Genomic DNA, 20,127 nt, shown 5'->3' with positions numbered 1-20,127 from the left:
GTTTTTGTTTTTTATATGTTAATCTAGCTACTGTCCAAATTTGAGGGCAAACAAACAAATTCCGTTTGAGTTGTAACTCTTTAAAGTGTCTGCTTCAAGTGAAAAAATTTATCCGAGAAAACAGCGCTAAGAAAAATATCTTACTTCGCAAACAAACTCCGCCCACAAACGCCTTCAACTGGGTTCCCAGATCACTGAGCCAATCAGCGCTTGGAAAATTTACTACCATTAACTCGCGGTGAAATTTACGCGTGAATCTGCAAAAAGAACCTTGCGTTTCGCAATGCGCTCAAGGCGGAGAGATAATTTTTCTGCAGCTGGGTTTTTCTTGAAGCTGGTTTGGCAAAATGGGGAAGACGAAAAAGGATACGAACGTTAGAGTAGCTGGGCGACGAGAACAAACAAAAGAAAGCGCGGCAGAGCAAATGTGCATGGATAATATTACAATGGATCTCAATGAGTTGGACGATTCATCGGTATCGAACTCAACAAAAGAGTCACTGTAAACATCGCTGTTATCGCCGTCGAGTTCCCAAATTTTACACAACCTTTCTCTTCTCTTGACTCGATCTTTTTGCCCGCTTGATACGTCCGTAGCTTCATCCGCGAGGCCAACTTTCGCTTCTTCACTCATTGATGTATTTTTATTCATTCTTCGTTCTTTCGAACTGGTAAACGGAGTTTTCCGTGGTCCATGTTTACTTATAACTTAATAGAATTACATCTAACACGAAAAATGCTTGGATTAACAATGCTGATTAACCGAGTAGCCAGCCAATTCGTGGTATCAATATCGGTAATATTCCCGCGAAAGTAGTCTCGGTTGATTGCATACACGTTATAGGGCTGTCAATCAAGAGGGAACTTTTACTTCCGGCCATAACGTAAAACATCCATTTCTCCGCCAATATTAGGTTTTTTTCAATTTTGTTTTCAGAAATTGGAGATTACTCTTCGACCATTAGTTTGAACCAAAAATCCAAATTTGAAGAAAATTGCCGATCTGAAGGTATACTGTAACCTTAAGTAGCTCGGCACTTGAAATTTGTCTCGTTTATGCGATAAATGCGGTTGTGATAAATACGTGACAAAGTTTTAGTAGTATTAGTATCACCAGGAATGCGAATTGGTCTCGGGTAAAAACTCAAAAGCACAACAGTCGCTAAATATCCAGAAATTGAAACCAAACAAGATATGAACGATGTTTTTACAGTGACTAATTTTGACACACGTTGAAGCCCAAACCAGCTTGAAATAATATAGAGGTTCACACGTCGAACTGCCAAGAATGCGGAAACTAATTCAAATGATTGAAAGCTGATCGGCCGTGAGAGCATGCAATTGGTTTACAATGCATTTAGAACACTGATGTAAAGTTACGTTAAATCTGTTTCTAGCATAAACTATACGTAATTTTCATCAACAAAAACAAAAACAAAAACAAAAAAAATACATGACGATACAGTTTTTTGTCGACATTTAGCCAGGAACAGAGTCTGAGAATCTGATAAAGAGTTTAAGACTAGCAATTGCCGCGTGAATAGGCCATATTCGTATTCTCGGTATTGGGCTGGAACTAGCTTGCAAATGAGGCTAATGCGGCGAATCTTTTCAAACGCAGATAACATTCATCTCTTTTTTAATGATATTTCCCCACATGAGCCTCCCTCGCAAGTTATTCTCGGTAAGCCCGATACCGTGATCTGCTCGGTTACATCCACTTCCTCCTCCTCCAATCATCATCACCGAACCATCACCTGTATTCCATTGACACCAGAAACCAATGAGGTGGCTTCCCTGAATATTGCTGATACAATCTGCTTGATTGAAGCCTACTGTAGAGCTACACGAGCTTCCATAATACACTTGAAAGCTTCCAAACGCAGATAACATCCATCACTTTTTAATGATATTTCCCTGCATGAGCCTCCCTTTCAAGGTTGTTTCAGTCCAATACCGAAAATACAAAAAGGCCTTATCTAACCAATTACTTCCTAACTTATAAATTCTCGTACTAAAGGTCTCTCTTATGCTTCAGTACTGATAACCAGATAAAAATGTTCTAGAGGGAAAACTCAATCCGATAAAAAAAGAAAAAATCAGTTGGCCGCTAAAAAATTGCAACTCAGAACTTTTGAAAAAAAAAAAAACAGAGGTCATTTAATAGGCAATCAAGAACTGAGAAATCACTTTTAGAATATTGCTTGGCTTATTGATTGTATAAATGTTTGACATTTGATCTATTTAGAAAGAGAAATACTTTGCTGTGTTCTTATTTTTAACGAATCCACAAATTCAAGGAGTAAGATGAAGAGGATTCGGAGGCATCGTCTCCAAAATCACTCTCTCCTGAATCAGCCCATTCTTCAAAAGCTCCATAGTTATTCTCGGTAAGCCCGATACCGTGATCTGCTCGGTTACATCCACTTCCTCCTCCTCCAATCATCATCACTGAACCATCACCTGTACTCCATTGACACCAGAAACCAATGAGGTGGCTTCCCTGAATATTCCTGCTACAACCTGCTTGATTGAAGCCAACTGTAGAGCTATACGAGCCTCCATAATACACTGGACAGCTTCCAAGACATCGATCGTCTGACCAAACCTTACGGTAACTAAATTTACCATAACTGGACAAATATCCCCTGAAAGTGTTTCCACTAAGGCAGTTGGTATATGTACGAAGGAGAGCAGAGTTTGAGCTATCATCGCTGCGTGTGATTTTAATCTCACTTCCTTTAACTCTCCAAAATGCTTCAGATATCATGTCATAGTTACTTGACGTGCTTATAGGGGACCCCTGTGAAGTTTGGATGTCATACCACCAGTAAGCATCATCTCGCATCCAGTTTTTTGCATCAGCGTTTGAAAACCGAGCAATAAGAGTCCATCCACCTGCGTTTGCTGACATGTCGCAATAAACCTGACGAAAATAAAACCAAACAACTACTCAAGATTCCGGTTTTGCGTGCGATAGCAAGATTATCGGGGACTATGTATCATCAGCACTCTCTAAAGATAGCAGCCATCGTTGCGATGATCTGAAAATATGACGGAATTCAGTGCCTTGATGTTTGATCCATGACCTCGTCGTACTGTAACGATTATAGGGAAATCAGCCTTTCCTTGCGCGCCATGAAGAAAACACTTGTATCTTACACATGATTGAAAATAATACAATTATTCGGACTGGGTCGAGGGACGCTGGGCGGATAGTCATATTTCTGAAGCTCTCCGCATTTCCAATAGTTCTTTTTAACGCTTTTTGTCCGATGCTACTTTAAATTGCTACTTTGAACTGCTTTCACGCTTTTCCTTTTTAAAGAAAGAAAAAGCGTGAAAGCAATTCAAGTACCTCCGACAACGAATTAAGATCTCCGGAAGAAAAAAGGGCCAGAGATGAGCCTTTGAACGTTGACTTAGCGTGACCTTCAGGGGATAAAATGCCGGAGCACGTGAAAATGACTCACAAACTTGGTACAAAAGTGGACCTTATTCTTACAAGTCTCGAAGCAGTGAATTGAAGAGTTTGAAGAAAATTGCCTGGAAGAGAAACTGAACGGTGGCGACAATATTGCGCTTGGCGGCTTTAGACAGCCAATAGCTTTAGTCACATCAATTTAGGGCATAGACGTGCAATGGACTAGACATTTCTAGCTGCTGTTCACGTTATTTGCTCTGAACTTTATGTCGCTAAAGACTTAGCAAAAAAGCTGTTGAAGTCTGGATATGTCATTTCCCGCTCAATAAAATTCAAGTAGATCCGGGATATTGCTATCTGCGAGTAAACATGGCTACGAACGGAGTGAAGAACATTAGGTCAAACGCTGATCGTGAGTAGAATTTCCTTGTTTTATCAATTTTAGGCGTTCTCGGCCTAGCTAACTATCGGAATTGTCTGTGATTCGCCAGCGCGAAATTAATTTATTTGCGTGGCTTCCGGTCGATAATTGACGTAACGACAACATGTTGAGTGCCTAGTTTTTTTGAAGTTCAATCGATTCGCGATGTAGGAAGCTCTTGTTCAGTCCATTTAGGACGATGCAGACCTTAAGAAAGCTATAGATCAGCTCTCCGTCGCGGTTTTGATATCTGTACTTTCGTGTTGGTTCATGTTAAAAGCACTGTTAATTAAATTGTACAATTCATGATTCAACGAAAAGACGGTGAATTTAGTCTTTCTTGCGTCAAACGGCATACCGGAGATAAAGTTATTTCCTTTTATTTGAGCTCCAATAAGCCTTGTGGAAAGCTAGCTCTAGGACAGAATTTCATCAAGATTATCAGTGACAAGTCAAATTCTGCGGCTATGTTCTTGCGAATCCAGACTGTCTGATCGATTTTCCAAAAACACGCCAGCTCTTTTGATGCAAAGTCTTAACACGGTTTTCATAAATTCAGTATAAATTCAGCGAAATCGAGGTTAATAGTAGCAGTTTTCAAGTGATTTTTTATTTGCAAACACGGGCAAAATAATATACTCTTTAATTCTCTTTTTCATTTTTAAACACTTCTTGATTTGCACGTTTTAACAGGCTCTCAGTCTCGAAAGCAATCGTAGTCACATGCGATCTACGAGATCTCCTCCAGCCAGATACATATATGATTTTAAATTATATATCGGTAAAAATGACCCCAAATCATGCTCGAATGTGACGAGGGATGATACGAAGTTATGGTGCTGGGGAAAGCTAGCCTAGTGTGAGAATTGATAGACAGTCCGTTTTATGCATAATGAAAACCTCCCTCTATATCAGATAGATTAAGTTGTCAAAATCCAGCTATAAAGGGTATCTCTATTGGCAAGGAAGAGACAAAACTATTACAATACGCTGATGACACAACAGCAATGCTCGCCAACACTAGCTCGGCCAAAGTACTATTTCAAGTATTAGACCTTTTTAAGAATATCTCAGGCCTCAAGATCAATAACACAAAAACCGAGGGTATGTGGATTGGTTCATCAAAAGGAAACAAAGCACAACCGTTTGGCATTAAATGGCCTAACGAGCCAATTAAAGCACTAGGGGTGTACTTCACGTACGACCCAAAACTATTAAAAGAAAAGAATTTCATTGAACGTTTGGATAGTATTAAAAAACTTATCAACATCTGGTCCTCTAGAGGATTATCTGTGTAGGGCAAGGTTACAATCATCAAATCATTTCTTATTCCAAAGTTTGTTTATGTCTGCTCGGTACTGCCTACACCTAAAGAATTAGTGAAAGAATTGAATCAACTGTTATTCAAATTTTTATGGAATGGGACGGATAAGGTCACACGAGTTTCGGCTATAAATAAATACGAGGAAGGTGGTTTAAAAATGATTGATATAAATTGCATGATTAAGTCTTTAAGGCTGGCATGGATAAAACGTATATTTGATGACAACAACGGAACATGGAAATCATATCTAAAACACTTGCTGGATCCCATGGGAGGGTTTTTCTTTTTAAATTGTAACTATGATATAAAGGATTACAACATCTTCTCTCAGTTCTATAGTGAAATGCTCTCATGGTGGTCGGAGTTTCGTGATTCCTTTGCCTCTCAACGAGATTGGCAAAATATTATTTGGAATAATAAGGAAATTCGTATCGAAAAAAGACCAGTCTTCTACAAAAAGTATTTTGAGGCGGGAGTGATTCGTATCCAAGACCTACATTTTGATTTAACTATAAATGACGCAGTCAGCCACTGGTCTGACAAGATAGCCAATATTAGTTAATTGCAATGGGCTGGCCTTCGCCATTCTATACCGTCCTTTTTAAAGAAAATCATTTCCTGTCCATCTTTAGCTCCTCCATCCTTCTTTATTGACGACAACATCTTCGACCTTAGAAAAAAGAAATCAAAAGACTATTACTCACTTCTTGTTCGCAAAATAGCACAATTGCCAATTATCATAAACAAACTGCAGAACGATTTTAACTTTTCTATCGATCAGCTGAGACAAATCTTCAGTCTGCCACACTGTTGTTCTTGAGTCTTATGTGAAAGGATTTCAATTCAAAGTGCTCAACTCTATTCTGTACACTAATTCAAAATTACACAAAATAGGCTTTAAAACAGACGATCTATGTTCATTTTGCAAGGCAGAACCGGAAACTTTATACCACCTACTTTATCATTGCTCCTTTGTTAAACGATTCTGGAGTGAGTTTCAAGGTTACTGGCACCAAATCTCAAATCAGCAGGTTCATCTTTCCCTCCAAGATGTTTTATTTGGAATATTATCCAAACCATGCCCTTTACTCAACTTACTGAACTATTTTATAATCATTGGTAAACTACTTATATGGGACTGCAGAAGATGCCAAATTCAACCCACAATTCAAGGATTTCGTACTAAAATTGCCATCAAATATGAAACGGAAAGTAAGATCAAAAAGAAAGATTATTTAAAAAAAAAGTGAGTACTAATCCCAAATTAATTTATGTATTATTTCATTTTTTTTGTTAATCACGTAGATGGCGTTATTATTATTTGAACTTTTTGAACAGCATGACAACTGTAACTGTGTTTTTTTTTTTTTTTTTTTCTCTTTTTTTTCTTCTTTTTGCATGGTTAAAAGCACAAAGCTAATTAAAATATTCTCCCTTCTGTCGTATCTCTTAATTTTCAAGCTTTGTAGTATTGTTAGTATTAATTTTTGTGAGCAATGTAATCGCGTTTGTATATTTCATGCGAATAATCTATTAGTAAATAATCTCGGTACTGTTAGTTAATATATAAGTGTGTTCCTCATCATTGTATATTGTAGAGTTGTTATCGTAAGCTAATTATATATTTATTTTTGATTGTAAGTTAATTGTAGATATTTTATTATTCTGTAAGTAACTTTAATGTAAATAACGTATGTTATTGGTAAATAAAAAAAAAAAAAAAAAAAAAAAAAAAGAGCTGTCATATAAAAAGCGTGGAATCCTACCTGAAATGAATTGCCATTGACTTTCAGAGAGTACGATCCACTCGCGGTGTTCCCGGCGTCCAGTAGATCTTTACATGATATTCTGGCGATACCTTCATTGACAAATGACATTGTTAGTGTGAGTTTCATCATTGCTTTGTGATGACTTAAAATCTTGTTGGAACTTGAATCCTTGAAAAATATTTTTTGAAGAAAAAAACAGCTGAGGCACTAGAGTGGCCTTGTCAATGCCTAATAAAGCTTTATAACTTCTTTTGCATGATTCAGGGTAACTGGTAACCTTAAAGGAGGAACGTCTCGGACCGCCCAACTTGAAAAAAAAAAAAAATGGTCAACTTTTTTCAAGTTTGTAGATTGCAATTCTTTTAAAGCTCTTCCAATCGTGGTATTATTCTACCTCACGAAATTTTTATTGTGAGATTTTCTTCAATTTTCAAAAGTGTTGAGAAAATGGCTAAACCAAAGTAACAGTACCTTCACAGCGTTTTCCACTGAACGCGCTCTGACAAACACAGGTAAAATTGTAGACTCCATCAACGCAAGTTCCACCGTTCAGACATGGACTAGACTTACATTTATCTCTTTCTGTTAATAGAAGTTCAGGAGATTGCCTTTTGTTTGTTTTTGTCTTTGTTAGAACTTCTAATACTAGAACTATACTTATTAGTGATTTCCACTGCATTTAACAAATAATTAGATAGCTGCGGATAAATGCGGTTTGTCACACGACCTCTCAGTTGATCAGTCGTAAACTTTATTGACGTAACTCGGGTACTCTCAAACTTTGATAATCCTGAAATCGACGAATCGCGCAAGTTCTCAAACGACGTGCACCTTACATAAAGGCAGGGAACCAATAAAGTAAAATACGGCACGATTAAATACTGGAAATGTACGACATACAGTGAGCGAAATGATGTACACAGAAGGCAACCTTAAAAAAGGGGAGGAGAAGAAGAAAAATTTATGCCCACGTCAGGAGTGGAATTTACCCAAGTTCAAAACCCTACCACTTCGCCAACTTGTCGGCCGCCGAAATGCAGAAAAATTTGAAAATCATTTAGCATTCAACAAGGCGCATGCGTATAGTATAGAACCGAATTAATCGCTAGCTTAGACATCTTTGCAGTTGAGACTGAATTCAAGAGTTACCTAAAATCATGTTACGTGGCTTCGTAAAAGCTCCAGAAAATTAAAACGGTTTTAATGAGGCCTTTTAATAGAAATATACTCGGCAAAATGATTAAACGCAAAGCGTTCTCGATACCTCTGAGATAAGGGAAAACCACAATCGACTACGGCAACTTGCAGACCACAATTAAAAACAAGAAAAACTTCCAGACCGCTGACTCATTATTTAAAAAGAAAATTACATGAGCCCACGAAGGGGATGTATTTAAGATCTGGTTCACAGGAAGCTATTGATATGTCAAAATAGCAGCGAGGGCCCAATAGGAAACTCACGCAACTTAGGCAGGCATTTCGCCCGTTTAGGCGGTTTTCGGACATTTCGCGAAAACTCACGAAATCGAAGATGGGGGTTCTAAAATGGTAGTTGTTTGGACGTGTTATCATTCTGTGTTTAAAAGGATCCAAAAAGAAACACCTTTGAACGTGCTCTTAATTCTTCCAGTTTCATCATCACAGCTTTGATGTACCCTAAGAGCTATAGGGTGGAGGCCTCAACAGCCAATCCCCTCACCTCCCGACCCGAACAGGGTTCAATTTGCTTCATAGTATTCTGGCAGAAACATGCTGTTACAATTACCTTGACACTGATTTCCAAAATATGGTGAGGGGCAGGAACAAGTGTAGTTATTAACTCCATCAGTACAAGTTCCTCCGTTCAGACAGGGACTACTGGAACATTCATCAAACTCTGCAACAGAGGAATATCCTGTAATCCGTTAAAGTAATTTTTCGCCCTGAATTTGGTTTGAAAACGTTTTAATTTTGCAGCCCTTATTCCAAATCGAGAAAATTCACAGTGAATATTATTTAAAGTGATGGCATTTTCTTAATCATTCCATGTTTAAAAAATGCTTATATATTTTGAATTGTTCCTATCATATTTCCTAACTCATCTATTATAACCAGTCTGTAATGACAAAAACAAAGTGACACGGAACGTGGAGGCCTCGACAGAATACGATATATGATTCAGTCGTTCGTTCGTTCTTTCGTTCTTTCTTCCGTTCGTTCGTTCGTTCGTTCGTTCGTTCGTTCGTTCGTTCGTTCGTTCGTTCGTCCATCCATCCATTCGTTCATACATTTACCCAATCGGCATGTAACTTGAGTTTAATCTACAATTTTGTAAAAGATTGGACTTATCGGCAAATTACCTTTGCATATCCTCCCTTTATGAGTTCCAGGGCAGATACAATTGAAATTTCTTTTACCGTTTACACAGGTTCCTCCATTCAAACACGGCGAACTGGTACACTCATCATAATCTGGAGATAAAACACGTGAATCAAAACCATAGGAGATAAAGATAACTTAAATTCAATTTCATTTATTTCACGGAACAAGAAACAAGATAATTAATCTTCAATTACTTCTTATGTTTACCCTTTTTAAAAATGTGAAGCTTTCAGTGTTGTCCCTCAGTAGCATGATAGATAAGGAAGTGTTCTTTCGAGTGGGATATATAGTTGAACAACGAAATCGAAATCTTTTCAAACGCTGATGATGCCGTAAATCGTTGAAAGCTTGGAACATTACCTTGACTAAATACAATAGTCTAAGGGCTTACTTGAAAGAACACTAGATTAAAAGCAAAGCTGTCTCAGAGAAGTCATCAGTAAACTGTTCTTTAAACACTGCGTTTGACGTTGTTATTATCATTTTTATCATTAGATAATCATTATAATCGTTGTAATTATAATTTTATTGACATTATCAAGACAGTTGTCACTCTTCTTGCTGTAAGAAATACTCCTTAAAATGAAACATTCGTGCATTTACAATTTAGTTAAAATTCAATTTGCTGGAGGGAAAGTCAAGGTGTTTTTTTTCAGGCAGAAAAGTCAAATAAACAGGAAATTAGTCAACGGGGGAAACAGAAGTAGTTGTTTCCAACCTTTCTTGCAAGTATACTGATGACATGTAGAACAGTCCACGTCATTCCACGTGTATCCATGCCTAGCACCAAGAGTGTGTACACAGTCCTCCCCCCTAAAGTCGTTTGGTTGTTTCGCGGCCCAGAAGCGGAATTTATCACGACTGCCATCCACCCAGGTGAAGAGCCCTTCTGTGGCAATGTCATTCAAACCAATCCAAGCCTTATCTCCATGATGTCTGTGCTGAATGTATACGTTCTCCTCCTGACTTTCAATCGCGGGTAGATTTGCTCCCATACTTCTGCAGATGGTACTTGCGTTGGACCATGTCTCACAAGTTTCACTGCTGTAGTAACAGGAGTCGTTGTAGAAAGTCCAGCCCGGTTCACACACATCTTTTGTGCCAGGATAAAAGGGATAAGTAAGATAAAGAAATGTCATGTTAAAGGCGTCTTGAATGTATTGCAAAGTGAATCCTGCTAATTAGCCTAGCTATGGACAACTACTTCAGCGTAAAGACCATAACCATGCTGTGAATAAAAGCGAAATATGACCCTACATAAAAAAGAAATTTTCCTTGTTGAGAGTCTGAAATAAATACCCGAACTGTGCACATTGTTCTGCTTAAGCTTCAAACCGAAATTTCCTTACTGAAACGTCATCCACGTCTTTGCAAAAAAAGAGATCTTTTCGGATTGCTACTTGTAGTTGTACCCGTTTCAGTTGATGTATGACAGGCTGGGTCAAATTGTATGCTTAAATAGTGCTAGATATCTCTTTTTTACGTCTTACCTGGCATAACTGCATATGGGATTGACAGAGGATCATGCTGGTTCACAAACAACTCCTTCACACATGCTCTAAATCCAGTCTTGTTTATATACTGCAAAGGAGATAAGAGAAAGTCAATAAAACACCCTGTATAGTAACAAAATGTACTGAATAACGTCCTAATTATTAAGAATCACGGGTTATAATTACAGGATTTTACAATGTGTTGGCACTTTGCAGTAACAGCAAAAAGGAACCATTCTTTTGTACATATTCGCAAGAAATGTACCATTATTTCATTCCATGCCACTCTCAAGACCCTGCATTTCATTACTTGTTTTTGCGTTTGAACTAACCATGTGTTTCTGACGTTTAAACACAATACCCCGAAATTGTTAAGCAATCCGATAACTGTTTGCTTCCTTAGAGAAATTAAGTAGACTTGTACCCCGCTTTTTTTGTTTTTGTCTTCACTCTCATTTTTCGGAGCGAGTCCCAATGCCCCTAGGTGGACATCTTACCTCTACCCAAGCTGAGATGGAGTTGTAGAGAGGATTAAGGTTTCCCCCGCTTGTTGAATGATTTGCAGTCACTAACACTACTGGAGAGTCGTTGTAATGCGTCGTAAAAACAACATCCTAATGAAAGAGAGGAACAGAGCAAATTAAAATAATACAAATGAAAATAAATCGTTTGTATATATATGTATATTTTAAATGGAACATGTCTTGAAAGATATGAAACAGACAGACCACCAGCCAGAGACAGACAGAAAGACAGGCAGACGGACAGGCAGGTAGATAGGCGGACAGACAGACAGACAATGTTATTAACAGATAGACAGGAAGATGTAGAGAGAATTTTATTTAAACAACAGAAGTCAGCAATGAGGTTCAGTGGTAGATACCTGACAGAAAGCGTAGTTGAATTCTTTGGATAAGCTGTTTCCGCTGACGAAGTGTAGAGACCCATGTTCTCTGAACAGAGGTCGATGAAGCTCTCCAAATGCCAGCCACTCCTTTTAAAAAACAAGCAGTTTTCTGCTTTAAGGCTGTAATCGTCATGCGAGAAAACCAGCCTATAAAAAAGCCTTAAGGAACTGTGGTCTACTTAATTTTCTTTTACGTACTATCATGATTTGTTGTGACGAGTAATCACGTTTTATGAAGATGTATGAAATGCAAGCTATTTTTGTTGGTTTGTGGAACGGATCGACCGGGTGAGCAAGGATTTTTATATCCTTTAAAAATATGTAACTCGCACTGAGATATAAACTGCAGTGTCAAAATCAGAAATTGTTGAAATAGCTTACAACATGGATGTTTTGGTGAGCTCCATCAAAGTTCTGTAATTCTCTAATGCAGATCTTGAAAGACGTTGTTGTCAAATCTTCTACCCACACAGAGGAGGCATCGTGCTTTACACCACGCCTTTCATGTTCCGCTGATACAAGCACAGTGGGCACTGATTTAAACTTTTTCTGGAGGATATAAACAACACCAAGTTTGAAATAAAGAAAAATCTTATCAGTGAAAAATGTTCATAGCTCTACACGTTGTATTATCATTGCATACGTTGAGATCACAACCTTTACAGAAGTAATATACCTACAGCATAAAATCTGAAAGATGTCAAACAACAGGCACCTGCATTGTCATTTTTCATACCATCTACAAATTCTCAGTAACGTGCTCAAGAAAATTGTACAACACTAACTAATGAAAAAGGTTGAGTCAACGTCATACTCAGTTACAACGACATGAAGATCAGCATTGGCTATGGGTCGATTAAAATGAATAACGAAGAGCGCGAAGTCTAAAAATAGAATGTAAATTATTGGAATCCTGCGAGAGTCAGACAACATAGGCGTTTTCTGAGAGAAACACGAGGAAAGTGAAAGCCAAATTTTACGTTTGAAAAATTGTTTTATGAACACTTGCTTACGTGCTTGAAAAAGCGTCAAATCTTCCACCATTCCATTTTGATTGTTTGAGTTTGTCTCAGTTATGACGTCACTCGCGCCCTTCGCTATTGAGTTATGAAGACAGATTCTAAATCAATCGACGCTTATGTCCTTAAATTAAGTTGTACAGATAATTTTAAAAAATGCTATTAATAACCTTGCTGGATAAGGGTAATTGAAAAAGAATTTTTCTTGTCAAATCAATGTATAGAAACCAGAAAATGGTGTTATTGTGATTAATTGCTGGTTTTCAGTGTCACGCAATTCAAAATAGATCAAAATAAAAATCAAAACCGGTGGATAGATAAAGTCCAGAATCTGGGAAATGAAAGAAGGTAAATATGCAAAGACTCTCCCCAAAATTCTGGTCACAGCAATTTTTCTTATGCGAGATATGCGGAGAAATTTTTTACCCAAATTTATAGAGATTTGTATGCAGACGCCATGCTGGTGCCCATCCGTATGGACACCAACATGGCGGCCGGAAACTAACAGAAACATCTGTCACTGAGTTTTGCTACAAAAGCATGAATTTATCCCTCGAGGAACTCTTAAACATTAAAATAATACTTTTTCTAAGATATGAACTGTTCAGATAGCCAAGTTCCCCGAAATAAGTCACTTTTTTAACCATCATGACAGCTCTCTAGGCCGTCATGTAAATGCCGCGTCACGCAAAAGCTTAGAAATTCAAGCGTAGTGTATCACAAAACCAAGAACCCATTCGGGGCGAAAATTTGTATGAATATTAGTTTTCAGCTGCTCTTATACATCATTTAAGTAAAATCTCAGGAAGATCAATAGTTTTGTAGTTCGAATTTTGATGACGTCATGTGAAAACCAGCTATACAATACAGGTACACTCACCAGTGGTAGTGATACTGCACGACAGTTCGTTCCAGTCCACCACGTTGGCATATCCATGCTACCCGACACTCCCCCGTCAGGGGCCCCCTGGTATGCCAACCAGTCCACTGTGGCAAGCTCTTGCCCGTTTTTCTTCTCATTTCTCCCGGCCTGTGTAACACATACTGTAAAATTGTCGTCTCGCACTTCCTCGACCCAGGTTACCACGGCTTCGTGCACATAGCTGGGATCCGAGAAGTTGGCGTGATTGACGGAAACTTGAATCTGAACCGGTTTGTCAGGATAGAAAACGTCAGGTACCAGTGGAATCGTCTCACAAACTGCTTCAGCCCAACTTGGGGTGCGACGGAGACTATGTCGACCTTTCTGAGAAGGAAATCCTGAAAAACGAAAAACAATGTGAGAAATTTCAGGGTAGTTGCAATTTTTTGTAAGGCTATTCAACATAAAGGGAATGCCACGAGTGCTGATCTTGTTAAAATATCTCAAAACAAAAGCAGAACTATCTTTTCGTCGAAGCTATGCCCGATGAGGCAACACAAAATACCAACTCCTGCCATATCGTGCATGAACCTAGCTGTTTATTCACATTACCTGTACAATCACCCGGATGGTAAATGGTGAAGTTAGCTCTCAGATAGCACATTTCGCGTTGGAATATACACTCATTGTCGTATGTGGTCCCATTAGACGAGCAAACGGGATCTTTGAACGAAGGACAAGTATACTCGCAAATGCACCGCGGGTGGTTGGGCCCAAATGCCTTGCAAACAGCAAAGTAATCACAAGAAACATTAATGCATGGATCAAGATCTGCAAACACAATTTGCAAGATAAAAAAAATATAAATCCTTTTGGCCACTAACCATTTCACAACCTTCTGGTATTAATTCTTTTATGAAACGGGAAATAATCCTTACTAGCGCGGCCACTTTCAACCCTTGGGTCTTCCAGTTCCTATAATCACCTATGTTTATCAACCTTTTTCAACTTGTTGAAATTTCGCGATCTTTCAATTCGAAACTTCGGTATTTGTCAGACAATTTATTTTAGCGATTTCCTGAAGCATTGGTTTCGATAGCAAAGTGAGTGAATTACCACTTTACAAAAAGTGATGCAGGAGTAAAATTTGGAATTTTGGTTTTATCTTCCTGCAGTAATTTTAGGAATAACGCTTGTGAAATAAGTTTATTTTCTACGAGAAACCAAAAACAGCTGCCCCAGTTTTAAGCAGCCCTTTACACAACAGTAGTGCTAGCTAAGATAACACTACTGTTGCAGCGATTAACACTGCTAATGTAGCGATTAAGCAAAAAGCACTAGTACAGCGGTCACTGAAAAAAAGAATACTTGGCCACAAGGCAAATCTTAAGCCTTAGAACTATTTTGTTGTGGTAGCTTTCGAGTCAATTGGGCGTCACAACAAATTTCAGTCTGACCTTGCCGTTGGTCAAAGTATTTAGAAACTTTTAATCATTTTATCCAGTTGTAAAGCGCATTTGATCATGTACATCATGGAAAATTGCGCTATATAAGTTTTAATTGTTATTATTATTATTATTATTATTATTATTATTATTATCATTATTATCATTAAGGTGGCGTCGTGCCTGCTTAAAGTTGGGTGACATGAACGTTATGAAATAAGTAAAATATCAGTCCCAAGGTAAGCCATAAGCTGGGGAAATGTATTTTTTGTCCTGTCATTTGTTCCTTAGGGAATAACACCTTTTCATAAGCAGTGAAGTCATATTTTTATTTATTTACCTCCAATAACTGCGTAATCAATAGTAACAGGATCGTGCTGACTATCCATTCCTGCCAAGTCTTTTACACACACACGAAAAGATGAAATCGTTATTTCCTGTTGTCAGAAATTTATATCATAAAAATGATGACAATCGTTACGTCAAGACTATATATACCAAGTTTATCATCAGCAAATCTAGAAATGTAACTACTATAATTAACTCTAAGCAGTTTAGTAGATACGAGAAAGCTAACTTGAAAAGGATTGTTAATGATGTTTTTTTTTTCTTTTTTAATGAGGAAGGTCCCCCAGAATCGAGATTATTATTTTCAATGTTATATCACGGTTGGCTTCTCGCACGACTGTTAAGAGTTTCATGAATTCGCAGGCAACTTTCATTCAAAGGGAAACGAAGAAAATAGACAGTACTATGAACAAAAGTTGTCAGTCTTTTACTTCCCAAAACTGTTTGAGGAGCTGTTTTGAGTCGTCAGTCTATTCAAAGTTAAATCTTTGTCTTCCCTGGTCATGCTAAACAGGAGTTTCATTGACCTAGATATAATCCATTTTGTATGGGAAAGAGTATGGGCAATTTACCTCTATCCAAGTGTTAGGGACGTTGTTTTCAGGCTTGGTAGAATGTACATTTTTGCTGTCGTAAAGATGATTGGCTGTTACCATGACGACAGGAGAGGCGTAAAACTCTTCAGTGAAATTGTGTTCCTGTCAAGAAAACACAAATAAATTTTGCACAATTAACTCACAACTCACAAACACACCCAGAAATTATCATTTTGGACAGGACGACACCGTACCAATGCTGGCTGCAATCAAAAATGATTCCTTATTCATTGTTTTATTGCTTGCATGCTACAGAGAAAAGTTTTATCAATGAAATAGCTTTACCTTACAGAAAGCGAAGTTGTCTTCCTCTAGGGGAGCACCATTATTTTTAAACTTTAGTTTTCCTTGAAATGTAAGCGTATCTCCTCCTTTTGCAAAGACAAGCCAGTCCTGAAAAAGTGATTTATTCATTAAATCACTTTGAAATTTAAAAAAAATGGTTTAAAGTTTCTTTTAGTAGCATTTTCAAGTAAGATATCTTTTAATAGCTTTTACGAAGAATGCATTTTAATACTAAACATTCGGTAGTGAATTCTATTTTAAAGTTGTTGACTGCGCCGAGAAGCTATATAGTTTTTCAATATGGCTGGCTCTGGCTCTGGCTATTATTTCTGTGTTTTGATTGGCTATCCTAGCGACCCTTGTTGACCACGTTCGGGTTTCTTACTCGCCACATACTTTGCACGACTTTTTAAAATAATTTAAAATAACTCTCGAGATAAGAATGAAAAAGACGGCATTGAAGAAAATGAGACTGCAGCGTCCATAGCTTAATACGTGCATTGCTCAATTTTTTTTTTCGGCTGATGGAAAGTTATTGTGAGCTATTTTAGTCTCGTAACATTACGTATAACTCTTGGCTAGTACTTTAATTTGAGCTTAGGCAATATGTGAATAAGTCATCTACATGTAATCTTCCTAGTAGGCTCTGCGTATGTCCGTGACATCTTGCCGTGGCTCCTTAATTTTTTTTTTTTTTTTGTATTCGTCGTAGCCGGGAAAGAAGATTAAATTGACTTCTACTTCGATATGGCCGTCAACATGCGGCCATTTGCGCTAAACGTGTTGCTGCATCTGTCCACAGGTTTTATTTTCAGACCCTATAATTTTTTTACTTTATTTTTCTATGCGAATATTTTTGTAAGAAAGTGATGTTAGAAGATTCCCTATAAACTCACCACAAATAAATTCTGATGCTTGCCGTCAAATGTTTTCACTTCTCGGAGACAGATTCTGAAATAATCTTCCTTCAGCTCTTCTATCCAGATATTCATGGCGTCCTGTGGCCTGTTGCTGACAGAGTGACGTACTGTGGCGAGAACTTTTGGAACAGAAGAAAAGCGCTGGAAAGAAAAACAACGAAATTTGTTTATTTTGTGCTCGATCTTGTTTATAACCACAATAAAGCAAAACTTTCAGGGATCGATTTTGCATTTATCAGAACGAACTTTCAAGATAAGAATTAGAATGTCTAATTTTATTCAGTTTACAGCTCGTCTTCCTGTCATTCAATCAATTGATTCAAGTTGAGTCAAACTTAATGCATGCTATTACTCAGTTTCTAAACAAAACATAACTGAATAATAAGTGTTGTACATGTATAGTTATGGTGGCTAATAACCCATTGTTTTTTTTAGAAGCTAACACGTCCAGAGTTGCAACCTCCTCAATTCTAACCTTTTAGCGGAAACAATCGGCATATATCGAATGTTACTGATGAAGGGAGGCGCGGTGGCCTTATGGTTAGTGCGCTAGACTCCGGAGCGAGCGGACCGGGCTCGCGCTCGAGCCCTTTGTGTTGTGTTCTTGGGCAAGACACTTTATTCTCGGTGCCTCTCTCCACCCAGGTGTATAAATGGGTACGTATACCGGCGAATTTAATGCTGTGGGGTAACTCTGCGATGGACTAGCATCCTATCCAGGGGGTGCAGAAATACTCCTAGTCGTTTCATGCTACTGAAACCGGGATAAGCTCCGGCCTGATGAGCCACTTGGCTTGTATGCAGACTTTACTGAAGAAGGGTTCATACCCTCGTGCGACGATGGAATCCCAGGCACGAAGAACAGATAGAAATTTGTTTACTCGCGCTAACGGTTAGAGGATGTGTTATTTGTTATGTACATAACTCCCTACTCAGAATGCGTCTTAAAATAACAGAGGAGAGACACTGTAAACACTTTTGAAAATGAGTAGGCGACCAGAGTGCAGTAATTAACTGAAGCAAGCTGAAACACGTTCAATACGTGCCGGTGCTTGATTATGAAAACAGATTGTGTTCTGTTTTGCTCGAAACCCGCTCGCGTTTACTATGTTAGGTTAATTTTATGTACATAACCCGTCACTAAACAAATACCTCGGCATTTTTTTTCAGTAACTACTGTGTTGAAAAGATTAAGCTGTTTATGAACAAAATAGACTTAACTCTAGTACGAGATGGACACAACAGTTTGCAGGGATGTTTCACCGAACGGGAATAATGGAAAATGATTTAATTTATGTTACAACAATCTGTTTTGGTTAGAAATTGTTTTCTTTCAACCGATGAGGCGATTTTTATCAAATGTAAGCAAATCAAATACAAAACGAATTCACCTCACGTAGTTATTAATCTACTATGAGTAAATACACAAGCAGCAAAGCGAAAAAAATAAAATGCATGACCCCTGCTCGCTATTAGGTCTCAGCGCTGCGAGAATTCTTATTGTGTTTATTTACTATGGAAAAAATTCATGGATATGGTAACATAACTAATATAATGAACCATGCCTGCAGAAAGTTGACTCTTTCACATTTTGAACCACTGGTGAATGTACTGAAGGAGGCGGTCCCGTCCAGCATTCCAGAGGGTGTGCCTCGAAGCGCAATCCAGTTCACGATAGAGGATCCATTTTTACCAAGACCCGATTCCAACAAACATACACGAAAACTGCTCTGTGCCACGTCTGATGTCCACACAACTGCTGAATCATGAACACTGAGAGATTCCCTCCCGTGGCTGATTGAGACAAGGACGCGAATATTTTCAGAACTAGAAAATGCTCGAGTATATTGCGCGGTCGTGCAGTATATTAAGTCTGGATACGCCACCGTGAAGTTGGCCTTTCCATTTTGGACTAGTACTTCTCCTAAGCATGAAATGAAAAGCGCATTTATAAGGAATACAGCTATAGCGCTTAAAGTCGTATCATAAACTGGAAAGAATCATTGATATAAATAAGTAGAGGCTAAACAGATAGATAAATAAATAGAGGCTTTTCAGTAATGGGTATATGAATTGTGACTATGCAGAATTGAAGCACACAAAAATATCTGTGGGCTCACGGTTCGAATTATTTAGTAACAAGAAATACTTCTACTGGTTAAAAATTTTATCCACTTTGATTTCGTTTTCCGTTCAACAACACCTGTTTCTAGGGTTTCGCGGCAAAATGCTGCAAAACAGTTCTGTTTTCATTTAGACGACGAACCTTCAAAAAGAACAAAAGTTAAAAGAAAAGAAAAGGAACATGCACTTACCTTCAACCAGAAAGGAAAGTCTACATAAAACCAAAAGCACGGCCAATAGTTGAGCACCTCGGAGCACCCTCATTTCACAGACAGATCGCAAACTGCAGTGACAAGAGTTCAGTCAAACTTATGTCATTTATATTTCTTAGGAATGTTTAATTCCAGTCTCCGGAATTGACAAAAGACATCTCTTTATCTTTGTTTTTCCTGATGACGATTTTGAGAAGATTCAGCTTTTTATCTGAGAATAAACAAAGTCTGCTTTGAAGTTGCATATCGTAAGCTAAATTATCTCGAAGTTTGGATAAGAGTTTGAGCAGTCTTGTTTTGTGAAATAGTAATGCATGTGGTGTATTTAATTTTGGAAAATTAAGAAAGAAGTGCTGATTTTCTATGTGTTACAAGGCTAACACAAGCATGAGTGCCAGCACGTTCTTTTACTAGTTCAGATTTACATTACGTGACCAACATGCTCCGGTTTAGCGTGGTAAACTATTAAGCCGCGTACGAAGGTTTCAATGCCAAAGTATTTTTAAAAACTTGTAGTGAGTTTCGACTGCCCATTATTTCTATCCGAATGTTACACTTGCTTGCTTATAACCTAACCCCTCGACTCTACATTTTACTTGTACATACGTTGTGGTTCA

General features: G+C 38.0%; 1 protein-coding gene across 1 annotated transcript; it reads right to left on the bottom strand.

The window, feature by feature from the left end:
* Nucleotides 1–1,169: 1,169 nt before the first annotated feature.
* Nucleotides 1,170–19,595, bottom strand: LOC110040989 (uncharacterized). Its single transcript, XM_089270598.1, has 18 exons — nt 19,490–19,595; nt 18,740–19,098; nt 17,151–17,315; nt 16,255–16,362; nt 15,946–16,071; nt 15,366–15,462; nt 14,193–14,411; nt 13,599–13,978; nt 12,081–12,248; nt 11,676–11,786; nt 11,290–11,406; nt 10,790–10,880; nt 10,018–10,392; nt 9,278–9,388; nt 8,704–8,814; nt 7,410–7,520; nt 6,936–7,027; nt 1,170–2,926 (listed from the first exon to the last, which is right to left on the bottom strand). The coding sequence occupies exons 1-18, from the start codon at nt 19,560–19,562 to the stop codon at nt 2,279–2,281; spliced, it is 3,462 nt and encodes a 1,153-aa protein (XP_089126724.1). The 5' UTR covers nt 19,563–19,595; the 3' UTR covers nt 1,170–2,278.
* Nucleotides 19,596–20,127: the final 532 nt, after the last annotated feature.

Source organism: Orbicella faveolata, unplaced genomic scaffold (assembly GCF_042242905.1).
Source record: "Orbicella faveolata isolate gen_17 unplaced genomic scaffold, um_ofav_v1 contig_1, whole genome shotgun sequence".
In the NCBI taxonomy this organism is placed as follows: domain Eukaryota; kingdom Metazoa; phylum Cnidaria; class Anthozoa; order Scleractinia; family Merulinidae; genus Orbicella; species Orbicella faveolata.
Note: the sequence above shows the minus strand (reverse complement) of the source record. Positions and strands in the feature narration are given on the sequence as shown.

Bases quoted from the DNA above. Each gene is read 5' to 3' on its own strand.
- LOC110040989 (XM_089270598.1), bottom strand. From the start codon at position 19,562: ATGAGGGTGCTCCGAGGTGCTCAACTATTGGCCGTGCTTTTGGTTTTA. The intron at 16,363-17,150 runs GTGAGTTTATAG...TCACTTTTTCAG, and splicing joins AGCATCAGAATTTATTTGTG to GACTGGCTTGTCTTTGCAAA. The intron at 9,389-10,017 runs GTTGGAAACAAC...TTTTATCTCCAG, and splicing joins TCAGTATACTTGCAAGAAAG to ATTATGATGAGTGTACCAGT.